This window comes from Polistes dominula, unplaced genomic scaffold (genome assembly GCF_049000335.1).
Source record: "Polistes dominula isolate Pdom_NZ unplaced genomic scaffold, Pdom_raw_medaka contig_78, whole genome shotgun sequence".
Classification (NCBI taxonomy): Eukaryota; Metazoa; Arthropoda; class Insecta; order Hymenoptera; family Vespidae; genus Polistes; species Polistes dominula.
Window position 1 is genome coordinate 3,632,872 of NW_028301042.1, and position 20,024 is coordinate 3,652,895.

The following is a 20,024-nucleotide window of genomic DNA, read 5'->3' on the forward strand; positions in this document are numbered from 1 at the left end:
ACTCGCATAAATAAAGTTTTTTGATAAAAAAAAAAACTAATCTATTTATTCATCGGTGCCTAATCCTCGTTAATCGATTCAGAACGATTTTTAAATGTTTTTTTTTTTTACTAAACTCTTTTAACTAAAGAGATGCAGCTTCACATCCAAAGAGCCGCAGCTTTCACATCCAAAGAGCCGTATGTGACTCGCGAGCCGCAGGTTGCCGACCACTGGCCTATGGTTTTGGTAGTAGAAACTATGCATAAAGGAACTTTTTGTAGAATATCGGAGCATTATTTCTTTTTATTGTATCGCATATGTTTACATAGAAACCCACAACCTCTTAAAGGGCCCGACACTGCACAAAAGGTTTTCGTCGCACCAATATATCTCGATAATTCTTAAGTTTGTTTATGATTTTATAGCCCTCCTAAAATATTACTTTTAATTTCTGAGTAGAGTTTTTTTTCCAGAAAATAAAATATAAAGAAAAGAACTAAATACTAGTTTTATCGTCTACAATTAAAATTATCGAAATCTACATTTTTACAAAATATCAAAATGCAATTTTTACTTTAAAAATTCAGTGTATTATTTCCTAAAAATCTATTTACAAATTATATTTTCTGTTTCATTACGTGAGTTGTATTATACTTTATTAACTTTAGACATTTTTCTAAAATTTTCTTGTTTATTTATATTATTTTCTTCATTATTCAACTTATTTCTTTTTTACTTTTTTGAAAATTATTATTGAAAAATTATTTAGTATTATTGAAAAATTTATCGTTATCAATATTTTCAGTAATTATGTACTTTTATTATTTGCTGTGTCGCCGATCATCGGTGGCTACCAAGACGCTATAGCCAAGTTGAGTTTTGGTCCCGGTGCTCCCCCCAATGGCAGTCAACGTGTTGATAAAAATTAAAAACTTTAGTAAAAATAAAATTCACAAGCCTTGTAATATAAACGCATCCCATTTTTTTTTTAAATATATTCTCTATAAAATTAATTTAAAATACTTTAGAAAAAAAAAGAAAGAACGAAAATTTATTAAGTTTACTTTAAAATAATGAAAGGAGAAGAAAAGAAGAAAAGAAAGAAAAGAAAAAGAAAAAGAAAAAGAAAAAGAAAAAGAAAAAGAAAAGAAAAGAAAAGAAAAAAAAGAATAAAAAGATACGTTTTGTAACTCCTGCTTTCAAAGTTCAATTTTTTAGCCTTGTTTAGCAACCGTAAAGTCGCATATTCCCGTGATGATGGTAACTATGTAGTAACTATGGTTGTTACTATAGTAGCGTGCGGGAAAGTAGTACTTTCCAACCGATTGACCGTGCGGGAATGAAAATTATCTATCACTTTAATTAAAATTAAAAAAAAGTTGTTAAAAATCTACGTGAACAATGAATGAATTAACGAGACCTTGTACTCCTCTAGACCTAGTATCTGCTGCTAAAAATGTTACACATGACAACTTTATTTAAAATGTAACCCTATTATGGATTGATTAAAATTTTTTGATAACTAATATACTTAAGCTAATTACAACATTTCTTTGTAAATGAATAATTTCTCTCTATTGAACTTTGCAAGCAGTCGTTACAAAAAATATTGTTCGATAAATATGTCCTAACTGAGGCATTCACAGGGCTTAATTAAGACACTGGCCAGAAGAAACAAGGCGTTTACGACGAGACCGAGTACGCTTACCACCACTCGCCTAACGGCTCGTGGGGGTAGGTAATCTGCGTACTCGGCCCCGTTGTAAACACGCAGTTTCTTAGACACGTGTTTCCATTTTTTAGCCCTGGAATGCCTCACTTTGCACACATGTATCGAAAATATCTACTTCACTGTCGAGAAAAAATATAGATATGGGCGACTTCAGTTATCACACAACACACACACATACACACAGAGATAGAGACAAAGAGACAGAGACAGAGACAGAGAGAGACAGACAGAACAGAGGACAGAGAGACAGAGACAGAAACAGAAAGGGACAGGGACAGAGAGAGATAGAGAGAGAGAGAAAGAGAGAGAGTCGCTATTGTAACTACTACACTACTACAGCTAAAGAAATACGTACTGTGTGAAATTTCGATTCGTATGTTTTAGCAAACGGCTGGCACAAACAAAAAAGAAAAATAAATAGAAACAAAAAAAAATGTTATTGTTACTTATCCCATATATATATATATATATAGAGAGAGTTAGTAGAAAAACAAGAGACAGATATACTAATTGTGAAATAATATCCAACTGAAAAATTTTACAGTGATCGTCACATTTTCCTTTTTTTTTCAGAACGTTGAATAGTAATTAACATTAAAAATATATTTCCCATTGAAAAATGATTGAAAATAATTAACATTTAAATGTCATAATATTTAAGCATTATTAACTACCCTTTGTGGACGAGTGGCGACTCTCGGTTGCCACGACGTTTCGTTCGGCAAGACGAGTGGCGAGTGAGAGGCGACAATCGGTTTTTATGCTATATTTTGTTAACTTCAACTAAAGGTAATTAACTAAATGTACTTGCAAGGGGATTCTTTAACATTTGTCTGCCAGATTTAAAAAAAATGACAAAATTTATATGTAAAATCATTTAATTATAATAAACCAACTCAAAATGTCGTCGTCCGCAAAGAGTTAAAAAGACCTGAATGAAAATTCGATGTGTATATAGTTCTTATTAACATTTGAAAATTACTTACCCGCTGATTATTATTTTGAGCTTCCATGTAACGATGTAGCGTACGTGAATGGATAATAGGACATTTAGTACATTCCTTTATATATTTCTCCAATCTTCTTAGTTGTTTATTCCTTATTTTAGGAAATTTATTTCTGTCAAACAATGTCATATCCCAATTGGGATACTTACGAGCCAATTCCCACGTTTTTATTTCCGTTTCAATGGGAATGAAATTAAGATTTTTATCTTCTTTAACTTTATTATCTTCATTATCTTCATCTTCGATATAAATATAGTCAATAACTTCACGTGGAGTAACATTTTCTTTATTCGATTCGTTGTTGTTGTTATTAATAATAATCTTATCCTTAATAACAATTTGTTTTTCTTCCATCATTTGAATGACAAAACGATTGATCTCTTCTCCAATTATCATGCTCGGTGTCATAACGTTTAATGATTCCCATTGATTAATATTTTCTTTAAAATGTAGAGATTTGGCATATTCATACGCACCTGTCAATTCCGATGTTGTCAGGTAAATTTTTTTGAATTTTCATCAGGTTCTTCGTCGATAATTATCACGGAATTTGTAGAGTCGTTCATTTTTATAACAATAATAAAAAAAAAACACTACAGACTATTAAAGAACATAAAATGATGTTATTTATTCTTCTCCTCCACTTTTATCAACGTCCTCAAGCAACGGAAGCTGATCAACAAATGAAGATTGAATTTCTTAAATTTTTATATATATAGACGGAATCCCTTTGTATCCTTTTTCTCCCACTTTCTATATTGCTGGTTTATCGGTTAGGTTAAAAGAGATTCAACTGTTCTTGGGCCAAACATAATGCAACGAAAACATTAAAGTATTTTGAAAGAAAATTTGAATTAGCGTAAAAAGAATTAAAATTATTTTTTCATCTTATTACTTTATTTAAAAAGATAACAATTTATATAATATAATATAACACCAATTATATATATATATTTATTATCATTACATTAATTATTAATAAATAATAATTTATTTTCCATTATCACTCACACATAGATTCGTTAAGCTAACGTTTATTAGCAAGTGATATAAATAAATATCAAGACTTATATATTCCGTGTTGAACAAGTCCTTAACTATTATAAAAATTAATCTTTAAATTATAACAAATAAATTTATTTCATATTGTAAGTAATTATTGTTTCAAGTGTTTTTAAATATTTAAATAAATTTATATTATAGTGTGTTTCATTATTTACTTTTTCAAACTGGGGTAAAAGAAACTTTCTCTTATTGGTTGATTACTTGCTTGCTAGAGATATCATTGGCTAGAATATTAATACTAGATTCAAAAGTATATCAATATTTACCGCTTTGGAATAATTTAAAATAAAGTTTGTTATTTAATATTTAGACCTTTTTTTGTTAATTTGACGAAAAAATGAATAATAAATATACGATTATTAAAACTTTATGAACCATGAATATTATTTTATTCGCTTGACAAGGATCCACCAATCAGCGTCAACATTTGATTGACATATACATAGTGACCGTATGTCCGTGTATCAAACGTAAGCATGGTCGAATATTATGCTCGGTTTTTTATTTTTTAATTTGTAGTTATTTATCACATTAAAATTATTTAGATATTTATTTAAAATTGAAATTTGACGTGCGAAAGAAAAGACATATATTTTAAAATGACAAATAATACTGAGAAAGGAAAGAAACGGCAAGCCGAAGATAATGCTATGGAGGTACGTATTAGAGGTTATATTTTCTTTCCTCTTTGTTATATTTCATGTATTTATTGTATTAAACTGGCTTATTATTTGAAAATGAATTTATTAGAATATTATGTAATAGGTTGAAGTGGTAAATGGCATTGAAAGAAAAGTTAAATCTGGATCTCCTGCTAAAAAAATCAAAAAAGTATATGGTGAACTTCGAAAGGTACATTTTGGTTATGTATTATAATAGATGTAATATAATGTAGTTTTAATTTAGTATATTATATAAAAAGGAGGTGTAATAATTGAGTGATATTTTGTAGATACCTGTACCTGCACATAGGTATACTCCGCTCAAGGAAAATTGGATGAAGATATTTACTCCTATTGTCGAACATCTACAATTACAAATACGTTTCAATTTAAAAACAAGGAACGTAGAAATTCGTACTGCTCCTGAAACCACTGCTATTTCCAATCTTCAAAAAGGTGCAGATTTTGTTAAAGCATTTATATGTGGCTTCGAAGTAGAAGATGCTCTAGCTTTATTACGTTTAGATGATTTGTTTGTCGAGACATTTGAAATTCAAGATGTAAAACCTTTAAAAAGTGATCACTTATCTAGAGCTATAGGAAGATTAGCAGGCAAAGGAGGTAGAACGAAATTTACAATTGAAAATGTTACAAAAACAAGAATCGTTCTAGCCGATACTAAGATTCATATACTTGGATCTTTCCAAAATATACAATTAGCTCGTAGGGCTATTTGTAATTTAATATTAGGAAGTCCACCGTCCAAAGTGTATGGTCATTTAAGGAACATTGCTAGTAGGGTATCTGAACGATTGTAATATTATATAAGAAATTGTATAAAATGGTTTCCTTTTTTGTATATATATACGTAAATATATAATATTCAGTCTGTTTTATAATATTGATATTTATTATTGAAAACTTAATTCTAATATAAGTTATAGTTTCTAAAAAATAACTCGGAATAATTTAATAAATGCAGTATTTAATTTAAAGAAGTATTTGGTATTTATATTTTCGGGGTACTTTGTTTATAACTAATCTACCATCATAACTTAACGAAGCAAATGTCCAAGGATCAGCAGAAGACCATTCAACTGCATAAACACTATCCTCGTGTGTTTCGTATCTCTCAACAACACCGTCTTCCAATCTAAAATATTTATGTAATTGTATGATAACATTATACATCACCAGAAAAAAGTTTTCCTTTTAAATAATATTTAAACAATACTTACTTTTCTTTTTGGCACATTTCATCAGATTGACCATTGTCGTCTTCTGGTGAAACTATATGCCCATATGGTTCAGAGGAAATAGATACAATACTATATAAAATAACTCTAGAATCACTACTCGATGTTAAAACTAGTTGATCGTGAAAACGATTGATTCTTATATTCCAAACCCAATGAGAATGTTCCATACGCGATAATACAGGCTCACTTGGTTCTCGAATATCCCAGAATTTCATGTATCCATCATCACCACAGGTAGACAAAAAATACTGTCTATTAACATTGAAATCTAAATCTCTGTAATAAAAGTATTCTTTATGTATTTGTATTTTTATATACGGTATAAATGTAAATGTTATTTTTCCTCTTTCTATATTAACCTAATTATCTGCGAATGAGCAGATGTAATTGTCCACGAAGGATCTGACGGTGCTCTTAAATCCCAACCTTGAATATTATTTTCATCTAATGTTACAAATTGGTTACACCCATTATGAGGATTCCATTTTCCATTTGTAAACCGTGGTAAATTTTTGCCAGATAAAACACCAGATACTGCAACCTAAAGAGTATATAACTAAGATTGAGAAAGTTAATAGTAGGAAGCATTCTAATAGTTAATTTAATAAGTAATTATATTTACTTGTGGTTTACTGTTACCAAGGTCCCATAGCGCAAAGCATTTATCTACAACCGATATTGCTTTTGTACCATCCATAGGATGATAAGCGATAGTTTTTAAATCACTACCATACTTAGTCGTATCAATTTCTGCTAGCATCTCCAATTGTATACTGTCATTTGTGTATTCTTTTATTTCGGGTAACTTCCAAAGTGCTCCTTTCATTTGACACGTTCCTTCATCTAAACAATTTCAATTCAACAACTTATTTAATATCTCTCTATTATTTCATTTTAAAATAGATTAAACAAATGAAGAAATACCATTTAAACTATTGTAACAAGTAATAAATAGAGAAGATTCGGTTGGTGATGCTTGCAAAGACCATATTTCACCGATTGGATGCTGAAATACTTGGGTTTTTAAACCATTAGTTTCTTCATTAAGTTCAACTAAATGTACTTGATTGTTAGTCAATTTTAATGATTGAGTTCCTACTAGAAATCTAACGATATCAGTTTCTGCAGTTTGAGCTGATAACGCTCTAGTCTGTAATATATATACAATTATAAATCAATCAATCATGGTAACTGAGTTTTTAATATACTGTAAAACTAAATTATTAAGAAAAACATCATACTTGAAATTCAAGTCCATATATCAAAGGAATGTCACTTTCCATTTTATCTTATACACATTTATTTCAAATATATAAACAATATATTTAAAAAATAATATTAATCGTTACTATTGAATCATATTTTTTCTTCGTACCGCTTAGTCAACGAATTATCAATTATGTATATCCTCTATATTAGTTATATTTAAAAAAATATTATTCTACAAACGCAACAATAAACATGTATATATTACAAAAATAACCAAATGACGACGTAAGAATGAATGTATTTCTTACTATTCGTCGTTAATTGACCAATCATAGGCGTATAAATCTTACAATTGTATTTTTCATAACATCTCCAATACTACATTCCCAAAATTTGTTTCTAATATGATTATATATATCGTAAAACAATTAAATAATAATAATCAAGTATTATTATTATAATATGAATAAAAGTAATATTTTAAATTGATTTTCTACAAAAGATTGTGACAAGGGTTCACGAATTTCCACTTTCTCGATAGAGCGTAACGGCCCTGTGCGTATTATCCAATGAAAAGCTTCGGGGTAACAACGCATGCGCAAATAACCCACGGTGGGGGTACATGCGAGAACATAATCCAGATCAGACCAGTCCGGCTAGTCACTCTTGACGGGGAGGGTCGTTCGTTCGGTTGCCTTGTTATCATACCCCCTCCATCAATTTCTTATTTGCACCGTTTCGATACACTAGCTTGTTCGTCGTTAGCCTGCGTCCGGTAAAACCAGACGCAGGGTCAACAGATAAAATATATCTAATGTATAGTTTATGGTATTATAGTGAACAAGTGAATATCTTAGATTCCATAAAATTGTAATATTGTAATTATTTTTTTTTTGTTATATCAGAAAAATCAACAGACACAACATCAAACTTAAAATAACACTTACTGTGTTTAACGGTCTACCAATTTTATTCTACATTGAATTTAAGTATACATAATATACATACATAGCATACTTATTATATATATACATATATATATGTCGTTCGCGATATAAAATCAAAGTGTTCCTTTAAGTTTTCTTTCGTTTCGTCTCACGCAAATGCGTACACTTGTGTGCCCTTTTTTGATGTGGAGGAATGCTGACGCTGCAACATCTTTCGTAAGTAAAGGTTATTTTATCATCGTTTTTATGTTTTTGCAGTATTTCTATGATGGCTTCTTTTTAATTTTAATTTTTTTGTTGAATTTGAATTTTTTTATCTTTTATTTTATCTAAAGATAGAAATGTCTTTTTTATTATTATCATCATCATCATCATCATCATCATCATCATCATCATCATCATCATCATTATTATTATTATTATCATCATCATCATCACCATATTTTTTAGTTGTATATAAATTTTTATAGGAATAATGCAATATAAAAATATTAATTTATACAATTATTAACTTGGTATTGTAATATATAAATTGATTGTCAGAAATATAAAGTTTATTCATATGAAAATATATTGTATTTTGATATTTTCTTTTTTAACTTTTTTTTGTAAAATTGATTGTCTCATTGTCAGCAGTTTCCAATGAAAATACACAATGGCGCCAATTATGATTTATCGAATTTTATTTAATAACTTTTTCTCTCATGTCAGTACAATTAAAATTAAAATGATCAAATTGTTAAATAATAATTAAGTAATATTATTTGAAATGTATTATTATTAATGAAATGTTTCGCGTTTTATATTTTTTAATTGAAAAAAATGAAACACGCGTGACACATGTAACGCACATTTGTATTTAGCAACGTGAAACATTATTCTTCAATTTAAAGTATGAATATGCGTATTTGTTACGTCAAAATTGATCTCAATTGGTTGCTCAATTGGTTAGCGAGTGTGATGAAACTTTTAAACGAAATGGTCATCGACATTAAGGCAATTTGAACAAAATAAATACCACATTTATAGGTTATATTTTCATTCAATAATTAAATATAATAATTAACATAAGTAATACTTGACTTAAATTTAATTAGTAATATAATATAAAAGTTTGCGTTCAATGCTCTTATAGCTGTTTTTCTTCATTAATTTTGTCCATTTAGTTAAATTCAAGGTCGCGTGTACAAAAAACATCATAAACGATATATATATATATATATATATATATATATATATACATCATGTTTCTTCACATTCGCATTTATTTAATCTGAAGAAGTATGTTCATTTTTTTTCAGCGTACTTCAATATATATTTTTTGTATATATTGAAATATTTCGTTGAAAAGAATAAAATAAAAATGACTTTTTGAAATAAAGTTAAAAAGTTCGTTATTTTCAATTTAACGTAGAAATAATTTTTAATTAAGTTTTTACAGTAAGTTGTTATAGTAAAGTTTAAATATTAGAAGTAGCAATACATTCGGTGCATTTTATATTTAACAAATTTAATATTTATTTATAAAGATAATCGTACACACATCTATTATTCTTTAAAATAGTTTTCATTGTGACTTTGATTCATCTTTTAGAGAACTACTGAAATCATTGACAAAAAGAAAGATGGCGTTTTTGATTAAATAAATTTAAATATCAAAACACTGAATTAATTGTTTTACAGTTAATATATATTGTTGAGTTATAAAGTATAATATTATAGTTTACTGTAGTAAGATTTATGATATCGAATTTTCTTAGTTTTTATTGTATAATTATTACATTTTTATATTATTTATTATTATTATTATTGTTATTATTATTATTATAAAATATAATAATAATAAATATGTATATTTGTGATAATAATAAATATATAAGTATGTGCAACTTTGTTAAATAATTAGCTTTTCAGAAAATACAAAATGGCGTTGCATTAAAAGATAAACGATACATAATGGGTTTTTATTGGTTCACTCATAAAGTGAAAAATAATAACAATTATTTTTTTTTATTTATTCATAATATTTAGTTTGTTATTATTTTTAATAATAAATATATATACTTATTATTATTATTATTATATTATTATTAACTATACATATTTATATTTTTTGAGTGCTATATTTGTGTATTTTAAATGAAATAACAAGAATTTAAAAATTGTATTTGGAATAAAAAAAAGAGAGTTTGATATTGATAAGAAAGCTTGTTTCTTTGTGGAATCCATAATAATAAGAAAAATGTAAAAAAGAAGCAAAGTAGGAGGAAAGCTTTGTAAAGTTGCCCTTCGATCAATGAACCACATATACGCACGCACACACGTACACGTACACCTTTTCTTCACTCTTTTTCACCCTCTTTTACCTATCCCCCCCTTTCGTTGGCATCGCAGTCGAGTTCCGTGTGCAGCAGGTCAACTCGTTCGTTTTCAGCACGAGGGGGTTGATTTTCTCTCTCAGGGGGTTGATATACGTTCATTTCAACGAAATGACTTTTTCTGCAATTTTTGAACGTTTTTTATTCTTTTTTTCTAAAACACAATTCCATATTATTTTTTCTTTTTTAATTTTATTTGTTAAAGGGCATCACTAGGGTGACCGATTGGTGAAAAAGGTGAATTTTGGGAATTTTTTGTTAAAGAAAACTACTGTATGGAATGTTGTAATTTTTTAAAGAAAATATTCGTGAATATGTTATAAATATATTACAAAATTATTGGACCGAAAAATTGAAAATTAAACGAGTTATTCGCGATCTCCCAAGGCCCCCCCCACTGCTGCAGTTATAACGACTTTCACGTGTGCATGAAATAAAAAAAAACCAAGAAGTTTATTAAACTAGAAGGGATTTCCCGTACTATGACCTTCGGTCGAAACAAAAAATTGAAATTTAACAAAATGGCGGAATTTAAAAAAAAAGGTTTCAAATTTCGCGAGAAAATTTGGTGATTTTCAGTCTGCCAAAATTATATTATTTAATTGATCGGAAAATTGGTTGGTCATTGATATGGAAAAACATATATAAAAGAAGTTGCAACGAGAATCAAATAGATCGGATGATTTGTCTTCGAGTTATAACTGAAATAAATTTGAAAAATGTAATTTCGAGAAAAAAACGCGTTTAAAAGTTTCAGTTACTTGTTAGTTACTACTAATACTTAAATCAAGAAATATCTGATGGCTGTAACTCAAAAACTACTTGTATAAATTATCGAAATATGTAAAAACAAAAAAAGAATCGATTTTTTTCAAAATTTCACACTAGTAGTAGTGTCCCTTAATAAAAGAAGAATTTTTCCCTATTGGACGTTAGAATATTCACATTCGTTTCGTTTCATTCGTCTAACAGATGACTCTCCATCTACGCGTGACTTTGCAAATTAAAGCCTTATAACACGTTCCTAACTGGCTGAACCAATCGTCGCCAGATGTCCGAACAATTTCACACACAGCAAGCAGCAAATATGTCAATTTTTCAATTATTATATGTCGTATAATTATATGTGTTCTAATAATTAGACAAAACATACAAAATACGAATATTAGTTTCAATTTCTTTTTTACAATATTTGTCATTTGTTTTATTAGAAAAATCTAACGATGTTCAAATTTTAGTTACAAAATTTGATTGTATTTTGGTAATTAATATAGGGGAAAGAAAAATACACCACGTAGGGGGAATTTTATATTTCCTGTTATAATATATTTCTATATTCTCAAAACGGTATTACGGTTCGTTTCGTCTGATATTAAAACATCGATTGCACGGAAGGATTCCACCGTTTACGTGGTAAGACTTTAACTGTAGATTAAAAAAAAAAAAAAAAAGAAAAAAGAGACTATTTCATTGGCCAGTTTGTATTCCCAGTCTTTTATCTGCCTTTCTCTCTTCATATCTTTTATCTTTTTGACAGGAACGATAACCGCTTGACTCGAGTAGTAGTAGTCTCTCGTCGAGTTTACAGCATCCTCATAACTTTTCATTATTATTTATTTTTCTTTTCTATCTCTCGAACGCAACCGTTTAACGTATGCGCAACTTTGTTAAATAATTAGCTTTTTAGAAAATACAAAATGGCGTTGCATCAAAAAAGAAAATACGACACGTAGTGGGTTTTCATTCGTTCACTCATAAAGCTTTTAGTTTTATCATTAGTAAGGATCGTAATACTGTTACTTGATTGATTATTACATTCAAGGACACTTGGAAAATACCATTTGTTCTTCCTTCTATTCATAGTATCATCCCCAGACATATCCTGGTGGAAGCGCCGGAAGCGCGTCGTCGCAACTCTCAAGGTTGTTCAGAGTGGAAAAAGGAGAGACCGTGACATTTTCGATATCGTTTTTCACGCCTGGCCTTTTCCTAGAGCCCATCGAGCCGAGAATTTATATTCACCCCTCCTCTCCGGTTTCTCTTTATACGTTTATAAAGACGTAAAGCGTGTCGAATATAACACTTCTCTTCTTACGTCATTGGACGTTTACAATCAAGGTCATTTGGTAAATCTTTAATCAATGATCCTAATAATTCCGATAATCCTACACAATTCTTACAAACGAGATTAAATGATTTTTATTAACTCTTTTAGGCCCTACGTGCCACTATAATAGCTTTCGCGGATGCCATCTTTCAGTACGACGCGCCACTAAAGTGGCTTTCGCGAATGTCATCTTCCAGTACGACACGCTGCTATAATAGCATTCGTGAATGTCATCTCCTAGTACAATGCGCCATTACAGTGATTTTCGCGAATGTCATCTTTCAGTACAACGCACCACTATAATGGCTTTCGCGGATAACATCTTTTAAAATATATTATACCCAATTTTATTATTAATTATTAAAGTAAATTATCAAATTAAAGTATATGTGTATCATTTCTTTGAGAAAAATTATAATTTAATCATGAAAAACTTTATTTAAATGTACTTCGTGTAGAGAACAGCCATTGTTCGTCACACATCGTAGTTTTATCGTTTACACGTAATTTTCGATGAACCCTGCCCGTACAAGGAAACAGTCCCTCGCAACATTCAACTGTGCCTAAGAGGTTAATCTTGATGGTAGTAGAGGGTTGTATTATGTATTGCAATTTATTTTACCATACATTAAATGTTAACCCATTCGAGACCACGACTTTTTTCGAACACGGTTCTTAAGAGCCATTTCTTTTTGTTGTTGTTATATTGCCAATTTTACATTGTAAAATTTTGTTTTTCTATACTTTAAAGATACTATTTACACACAAAAAAGTCTTATCTTGACGAATACTTTACTCAAAATAATTGATAATAAATAGCTCGGTATGATTGCACATAGGGTGTGCAAGTGATCTCGAATGGGTTAAATAAGAAATTTCATATTCAGCAACGTCATCGTGTTTTCATCGTCAAAAGACTTTTGTTTTTTTTTTATTTCTTTTTGTTCAGGACGTAACGGCACCCTTACCTTACCTCGATTCAATCGTCAAACGCTTAAAAATAATTCTTCTTCTGTCCTTGCTGAAGATGCTTCTGATACATATCGATAATACTTATCGATCGTTCTATATTATTTTTGATGTATCTACGATGTACGTTAAATCATCTTGTGATTGGTTATTATTCAAACGTAGTAATAGCGACTTACTATATCTTCGATCCTGATTGGCTCATACAATTATGCCACTCAATTTTTCCACTAATAGTTTAATTTGGGGGTTAACTTCGATGCGAAAGTAGATTTGGTTATTTTTCTCGAAAAGGAGAAGAATTTAAATGAAATTCATCGTTATCCAAAAGATTTCACTCAAGTGTAGTAATGGCGACTTACTATATCTTCGATCGTAATTGGTTTATACAATTATGCCACCTTATTTTTCCATCAATAGTTTAATTTGGGGGTGGTTAACTTCAATGTGGAAGTATACTTGTTTTTCTTCTTTTTTCGAATAAGAAGAAAGGATTTTAAATGAAATTTATCGTTATTAAAAAGATTTCATTCAAGTGTAGTAATGGCGATTTACTATATTTTCGATCGTGATTGGCTCATACAATTATGCCATTTAATTTTTCTACCAATAGTTTAATTTGGGGATTAACTTCAATACGGAAGTAAATTGGGTTTCTTTTCAATTTTTTTTTCTCGAAAAGGAAAGGAATTTAAATGAAATTCATCTTTATCATAGAGATTATACAAGAACAATAAAAGTATATATATATATATTTAGTGACTTTGTTATAAAATGTTGATTTAATATAATTCTAAACTATTTAGTAAATTACAAAAACAAAGAAAATAATCTTAAAATTACAATGGAATACATAAAATAATAATACACGAAAAAATATAAAAAGCAAGGTTAGTTATGTCATATGTAAATTTGAAAAAAACGTGAAATAATTGAGATTACAATATAGCGTCATCTATTGAAAACTTACAAAACCTAGAGGCTTAGATAACCTCTAAATAACAAATCTTTAAATTAGCAATAAAAAATAATCACGATAAAAATTATCTTCATTTTAAATTGGAAAAAATCAAACAGATTTTTCATTAAAATCAATTGAGTAGTTTCGAAATTATTAGTGGATAAACATTCTGACAATGAATTTCTGTGTATATATATATATATATATGTATGTATGTATGTATGAATGAATGTATGTATGATGTATGTAAAAATAAGAATATAAAACGAAAAGTAAAAGTAAGAGGGAAGAATGAAGAAACGTGCGATGAATGAAAAGCAACAAAAACTCCTCTCCTCCGTTTGTTGTCGTCGTCTCTTCTTCCACATTCGATAGCAAACCTATAACAAAACTATATTCCTCCAGTCCCGCAACCGTTTCTGACGTGTCCGGTCGCGGCCGCTACAAACCGGAACTCTCTGACAGCATAGTCCAGTCAAAATAGCCCTGAAATCGGGTTTTTGAGCTATACGGCTGAAAAAATATGGAAATTATCAGAAAAATGCGTACAATACTGTGGGCAAAGTAAAAAAGTTCTCAACCACCGGGAAAGGGGTGAAAAAAATTAAAAACTACCCCAAAATACGATTTGTGGATTATATGTTAAAAATATCAAAAAAAGTTTCAAATAAAAGTTGTAGAGCATAAAATTTTAGGCCTATCTATATCAGACCATTTTTCCCCTAAAACGCACCCTTTCACCCCTACGACGGTTCAAAGTACTCAAAAAATGAAAATTCAATAAAAAATATAAAAATTGGACTTTTTAAAATTTTTTTTTTTTAATTATCTTTAAAAAACTACAAAGAACAATCGTAGGGAAACAAAAAATTTTTTTTTTCATCCCTTCTATTAAAAATCAAGGGGTGAAAACGGTTTTTGCTCGATATTTCGCTTAAAACGGGTTATTTAAAAAAAATTTCTTTTTCATATGAATTTTTAATTTATTTTTTAAATTTTGGTGTTGAATTTATATTTATAAATATTTACCTGTAGGAAATATCCCAATTTAAAGACAGGTAATTACTCCCTTAGTCCTACGCCTTTGTAGAAAGAAACAGAAAATGAAGCTATCCTGCTCTTACTCATTGTGACGTAGTTCGCCATGGCACGCATGCGCAAACTCCTAACTTCCATGCGTGCAAGAGAGATAGACAACCTATTGTTAGCTTCGTCTAAATGTAAACAGTATAATGCGATGAAACCCTTTTTCTTAAATATATTCTCTTTTTCTTCTATATTCTCTATAGCTCGAGAGTCTCGCGCGCATCTGTGACAGCATGATAGATTTTTGAAAATATCTCAAAAAGTAAGCGAGATAAAGCGATTTTGTATTAATAATGTTTTGTAGACAATTTTATTTGCTACAAAAAAGGTTCAGTACTAAAATATATTATCTTCCTCACTTTTCGAGATATATTAAAAAAATTAAAAAACTATTCCCACCTTTTCTTACATTTTTGAAAATATCTCAAAAAGTAAGCGAGATAAAGCGATTTTGTATTAATAATGTTTTGTAGACAATTTTATTTGCTACAAAAAAGGTTCAGTACTAAAATATATTATCTTCCTCACTTTTCGAGATATATTAAAAAAATTAAAAAACTATTCCCACCTTTTCTTACATTTTTGAAAATATCTCAAAAAGTAAGCGAGATAAAGCGATTTTGTATTAATAATGTTTTGTAGACAATTTTATTTGCTACAAAAAAGGTTCAGTACTAAAATATATTATCTTCCTCACTTTTCGAGATATATTAAAAAAATTAAAAAACTATTCCCACCTTTTCTTACATTTTTGAAAATATCTCAAAAAGTAAGCGAGATAAAGCGATTTTGTATTAATAATGTTTTGTAGACAATTTTATTTGCTACAAAAAAGGTTCAGTACTAAAATATTTTATCTTCCTCACTTTTCGAAATATATTTAAAAAATATGATTATTCTCTTACCTGATACTTTTTATTAAGTTTCACCACTGACAAGGACAGCGCAAGATCTTGCCCTCTCGGATTTTGTTCAAATTTTGCAGGATGATAGATTTTGCTTACCTTTTTACGAATATATAGTGTTATAGGAGCCACTACTCAATAATTTTTGAGATATTTGCCATTAAAAATGCTTATGAGGCTATCTAGTGTTTAAATTTACTTCTGAAGTAAGCAATGGTATATAATAGGTTTAGGATAACGACAACGATTCGGCGATTCGTTCCAATAGTGGGCCGAGTCTTTTAGGGTTCGAATCTTGGGAGGTAAATTTTTTTTTTCTATTTTTATATGTAAAAATACATAATAGAGTTTAAATAAGTTGAAAATGAAATGTTTAAAATGACTAGAAACCTTATAAGAGTTTTTTTTTTTATTAGCATTTGTATATGTTCTCAATTCTCACTATTTTCAAAATAAATATCAATGATTAGACTGCTAAAATTTCTCAAAAAAACAGGAAAATATATCAAGACTTTTCTTATTTTTGTTAATTATTAATCTTAATCAGTAATTAAGACTTTCCTACGCTTGTTATAATAAAAAAAAATATGTAAAGTGTTTTAAAATACATTAATAGAGAGAAATAAATGATAAAATTTATTAAAATGTAATAAAAAATTTTTTTTTTAAATTTTAAAACTTGAAAAAAAATAGTAGTTATCGAAGGCCCACGGCCAGACCGGCCTAAAACGTAAAATTAGTAGGTTTGCTTTAAAAATTATGAAGAAAATCTAAATATGCACTCACTTTAAAAAATGCAATTTAAAGTTTAAAAATCGAAAATTACGTATTAAGACACTTTAAATAATTTTTTTGAATTTTTTTTTCGAAAAGTACATTGAAAAACAAAACTTTTATGTAGAATGGTAATTTTCATTTGGATGAGTTTTAAAAAAGGTACGTGCTAAAAACCACAGAAAGAGCTGCATTTTGAAAATTCGATATCTTTCAGATATCAGGCAGATCAAAAAATGCCACAATTTAGGAGGAAGGGTTTTTCAGTGGGTACTAAAAGATACCAAAAAATGGCGGAAATCAAAAATAAAAATTTTTAAAACCGTCCGATTTGGCGTGGAATGCCCCATATGTACAGAATAATATTTATTACAAAACAATAAAAGCATTTCCCAAGTAAGAATAGAGAGTAAACAGTGATTCAGCCCTACGTGAGAATCTGAATGTACACTGCAATAAACATATCGAAAAAAAATTAATTAATTAATTAATGATATAATTAATAATTAAAAATTAATTTGTCTCGATATTTTAGTATTTTTTCAAAATCATTGATATTTATTTTGAAAATAGTGAGAATTGAGAACATATAAAAATGCTAATAAAAAAAAAAAACTCTTATAAGGTTTCTAGTCATTTAAGACATTTCATTTTCAACTTATTTAAACTCTATTATGTATCTTTACATATAAAAATAGAAAAAAAAAATTTACCTCCCAAGATTTGAACCCTAAAAGACTCGGCCCACTATTGGAACGAATCGCCGAATCGTTGTCGATATCCTAAACCTATTATATACCATTGCTTACTTCAGAAGTAAATTTAAACACTAGATAGCCTCATAAGCATTTTTAATGGCAAATATCTCAAAAATTATTGAGTAGTGGCTCCTATAACACTATATATTCGTAAAAAGGTAAGCAAAATCTATCATCCTGCAAAATTTGAACAAAATCCGAGAGGGCAAGACCTTGCGCTGTCCTTGTCAGTGGTGAAACTTAATAAAAAGTATCAGGTAAGAGAATAATCATATTTTTTAAATATATTTCGAAAAGTGAGGAAGATAAAATATTTTAGTACTGAACCTTTTTTGTAGCAAATAAAATTGTCTACAAAACATTATTAATACAAAATCGCTTTATCTCGCTTACTTTTTGAGATATTTTCAAAAATGTAAGAAAAGGTGGGAATAGTTTTTTAATTTTTTTAATATATCTCGAAAAGTGAGGAAGATAATATATTTTAGTACTGAACCTTTTTTGTAGCAAATAAAATTGTCTACAAAACATTATTAATACAAAATCGCTTTATCTCGCTTACTTTTTGAGATATTTTCAAAAATGTAAGAAAAGGTGGGAATAGTTTTTTAATTTTTTTAATATATCTCGAAAAGTGAGGAAGATAATATATTTTAGTACTGAACCTTTTTTGTAGCAAATAAAATTGTCTACAAAACATTATTAATACAAAATCGCTTTATCTCGCTTACTTTTTGAGATATTTTCAAAAATGTAAGAAAAGGTGGGAATAGTTTTTTAATTTTTTTAATATATCTCGAAAAGTGAGGAAGATAATATATTTTAGTACTGAACCTTTTTTGTAGCAAATAAAATTGTCTACAAAACATTATTAATACAAAATCGCTTTATCTCGCTTACTTTTTGAGATATTTTCAAAAATGTAAGAAAAGGTGGGAATAGTTTTTTAATTTTTTTAATATATCTCGAAAAGTGAGGAAGATAATATATTTTAGTACTGAACCTTTTTTGTAGCAAATAAAATTGTCTACAAAACATTATTAATACAAAATCGCTTTATCTCGCTTACTTTTTGAGATATTTTCAAAAATGTAAGAAAAGGTGGGAATAGTTTTTTAATTTTTTTAATATATCTCGAAAAGTGAGGAAGATAATATATTTTAGTACTGAACCTTTTTTGTAGCAAATAAAATTGTCTACAAAACATTATTAATACAAAATCGCTTTATCTCGCTTACTTTTTGAGATATTTTCAAAAATCTATCATGCTGTCACAGATGCGCGCGAGACTCTCGAGCTATAGAGAATATAGAAGAAAAAGAGAATATATTTAAGAAAAAGGGTTTCATCGCATTATACTGTTTACATTTAGACGAAGCTAACAATAGGTTGTCTATCTCTCTTGCACGCATGGAAGTTAGGAGTTTGCGCATGCGTGCCATGGCGAACTACGTCACAATGAGTAAGAGCAGGATAGCTTCATTTTCTGTTTCTTTCTACAAAGGCGTAGGACTAAGGGAGTAATTACCTGTCTTTAAATTGGGATATTTCCTACAGGTAAATATTTATAAATATAAATTCAACACCAAAATTTAAAAAATAAATTAAAAATTCATATGAAAAAGAAATTTTTTTTAAATAACCCGTTTTAAGCGAAATATCGAGCAAAAACCGTTTTCACCCCTTGATTTTTAATAGAAGGGATGAAAAAAAAAATTTTTTGTTTCCCTACGATTGTTCTTTGTAGTTTTTTAAAGATAATTAAAAAAAAAAATTTTAAAAAGTCCAATTTTTATATTTTTTATTGAATTTTCATTTTTTGAGTACTTTGAACCGTCGTAGGGGTGAAAGGGTGCGTTTTAGGGGAAAAATGGTCTGATATAGATAGGCCTAAAATTTTATGCTCTACAACTTTTATTTGAAACTTTTTTTGATATTTTTAACATATAATCCACAAATCGTATTTTGGGGTAGTTTTTAATTTTTTTCACCCCTTTCCCGGTGGTTGAGAACTTTTTTACTTTGCCCACAGTATTGTACGCATTTTTCTGATAATTTCCATATTTTTTCAGCCGTATAGCTCAAAAACCCGATTTCAGGGCTATTTTGACTGGACTAAGCAAGTCGATATCGTAAAACGGCACGTGTGCTGCTGCTGGCTGCAGCTACCTCTTTATGCACTCAAGGTCAAGGTGATCCTTCAATTTCCATTCCTAACCTCTA

The 20,024-nt window shown here is 28.7% G+C and overlaps 3 protein-coding genes across 4 annotated transcripts in view; 2 read left to right on the forward strand and 1 right to left on the reverse strand.

Annotated features, from left to right (window-relative positions):
- The first annotated feature begins 4,238 nt into the window (after positions 1-4,238).
- Positions 4,239-5,349, forward strand: LOC107071385 (RNA-binding protein pno1). The gene is made up of 3 exons (XM_015330348.2): positions 4,239-4,442; positions 4,552-4,638; positions 4,739-5,349. The coding sequence occupies exons 1-3, from the start codon at positions 4,386-4,388 to the stop codon at positions 5,264-5,266; spliced, it is 672 nt and encodes a 223-aa protein (XP_015185834.1). The 5' UTR covers positions 4,239-4,385; the 3' UTR covers positions 5,267-5,349.
- On the reverse strand, positions 5,336-7,411 carry LOC107071384 (EARP-interacting protein homolog). The gene is made up of 6 exons (XM_015330347.2): positions 6,949-7,411; positions 6,632-6,857; positions 6,330-6,550; positions 6,067-6,248; positions 5,687-5,983; positions 5,336-5,601 (listed from the first exon to the last, which is right to left on the reverse strand). The coding sequence occupies exons 1-6, from the start codon at positions 6,988-6,990 to the stop codon at positions 5,439-5,441; spliced, it is 1,131 nt and encodes a 376-aa protein (XP_015185833.1). The 5' UTR covers positions 6,991-7,411; the 3' UTR covers positions 5,336-5,438.
- A 139-nt stretch (positions 7,412-7,550) lies between these two features.
- Positions 7,551-20,024, forward strand: part of LOC107071382 (uncharacterized) — a 34,721-nt gene continuing 22,247 nt past the window's right edge. For both annotated transcript variants that reach the window (XM_015330345.2, XM_015330346.2), the window contains exon 1: positions 7,551-8,079. The gene's annotated coding sequence lies outside the window, so the exon portion shown is untranslated. The remainder of the gene's footprint in view (positions 8,080-20,024) is intronic.